Source organism: Trypanosoma theileri (assembly GCF_002087225.1).
Source record: "Trypanosoma theileri isolate Edinburgh chromosome Unknown TM35_Tth_22_V1, whole genome shotgun sequence".
Taxonomy (NCBI): Eukaryota; Euglenozoa; class Kinetoplastea; order Trypanosomatida; family Trypanosomatidae; genus Trypanosoma; species Trypanosoma theileri.
In genome coordinates this window covers 78005-79287 of record NW_021639864.1, presented here as the reverse complement: position 1 = coordinate 79287, position 1283 = coordinate 78005, and the positions used below count along the sequence as shown (strand labels likewise).

At 36.8% G+C, this 1283-nt stretch overlaps 1 protein-coding gene across 1 annotated transcript; it reads left to right on the top strand.

Annotated features, from left to right (window-relative positions):
• Positions 1–307: 307 nt before the first annotated feature.
• TM35_000221350 (superoxide dismutase) lies at positions 308–1231 on the top strand (the record flags this gene model as incomplete). Its single annotated transcript, XM_029027182.1, has 1 exon — positions 308–1231. The coding sequence occupies one exon, from the start codon at positions 308–310 to the stop codon at positions 1229–1231; it is 924 nt and encodes a 307-aa protein (XP_028881402.1).
• Between the last annotated feature and the right edge of the window lie 52 nt (positions 1232–1283).

Here is a 1283-nt window from a genome sequence, read left to right as displayed (position 1 = left end):
ATATATATATATATACCTTCTTTCTTTCTTATATATTTATTCCTCTCTTGTTATGGCTTCCTTCTCTTCGTGTATAGGGAGTATCATTTTTTTTTTTTTCTCGAATGCCTTGTTTTTACTCTTTTTCTCTTCTCTTTGTTTCTTCTTTTTCTTCTAAATGTTATGTTTATTTCTCTATCTTTACAAAAAAAAAAAAAAAAAGAAAAAAAATACATAGAGCACGAGGGATCTACTGAGTATCCTCTTTACTCTCTCTTTCTCTCTCTCTCCTTCCTTCCTTTGGTTGTTGTCATCGTCCGATAGAATAATGCGCAGATCTGCCTTCTCAACATCTGTTATTCCCACATGTGTGTCCTCCGCAGCGGTAGTGTGTGTGGGAGTAAACGCTCTGCAAACATCTATTCGCTGTGGACTTGTGATGCACACACCAAAGTCTGATATTGTAATGGGACGCTTTGATTTTATGGATCAATATAATGAATTTCGCAATCGCTCTGGACGTGCACCGGATTATTATGTGGATAAATATCGTGATACCTACTGGCGTGTAGATGAATATATTCGTCGGGCAGAAAACTACATTCGTACACAAGGATTTTTCTTTCTACCTACATTAGAGTTCCCATGGTATAAGGGTTGTTTGCCGCTTTTTTCATCCTATCAGATTCGTCTACACTATGGTCGTCATCATCGTTCCTATGTTGACAAGTTAAACCAATTAATTGAGGGAACATCTCTTTATGGGTCTAATTTGGATGAAATTATCGTTCGCAGCAATGGAGATCCAATGCTTGTGGGTGTTTACAATAATGCGGCACAACACTATAATCATTGCTTCTTCTGGAAATGTATTCAACCATATGGTAGCAACATTCCTCCTGATTTAAAGACTGCTGTAGAAGAACAGTACGGGTCTGTAGAAGTTTTTCAAAAACTATTCACAGAAGCAGGAGTCTCATTATTTGGTAGTGGATGGGTGTATTGGGTGTATGATAAGCGGGCAGAGCGGTTTGATATTCTTTCACTACAAAATGCAGGTTGTCCACTCACAAACCCTGATATTATCCCATTACTTTGTGTAGATGTCTGGGAACACACATACTATGTGGACTACGAGAATAATCGTGCTCAGTTTCTTTCAAAATACTTTGACGTAGTAGATTGGCATTGGGCTGAACGGAACTGGAAACGAGGAACAGGTCAGGAGTACTATGAAATGAAATTCTGGTAATTTATGAGTGTTTATTATTATTATTATTATTATTATTATTATTATTATTATT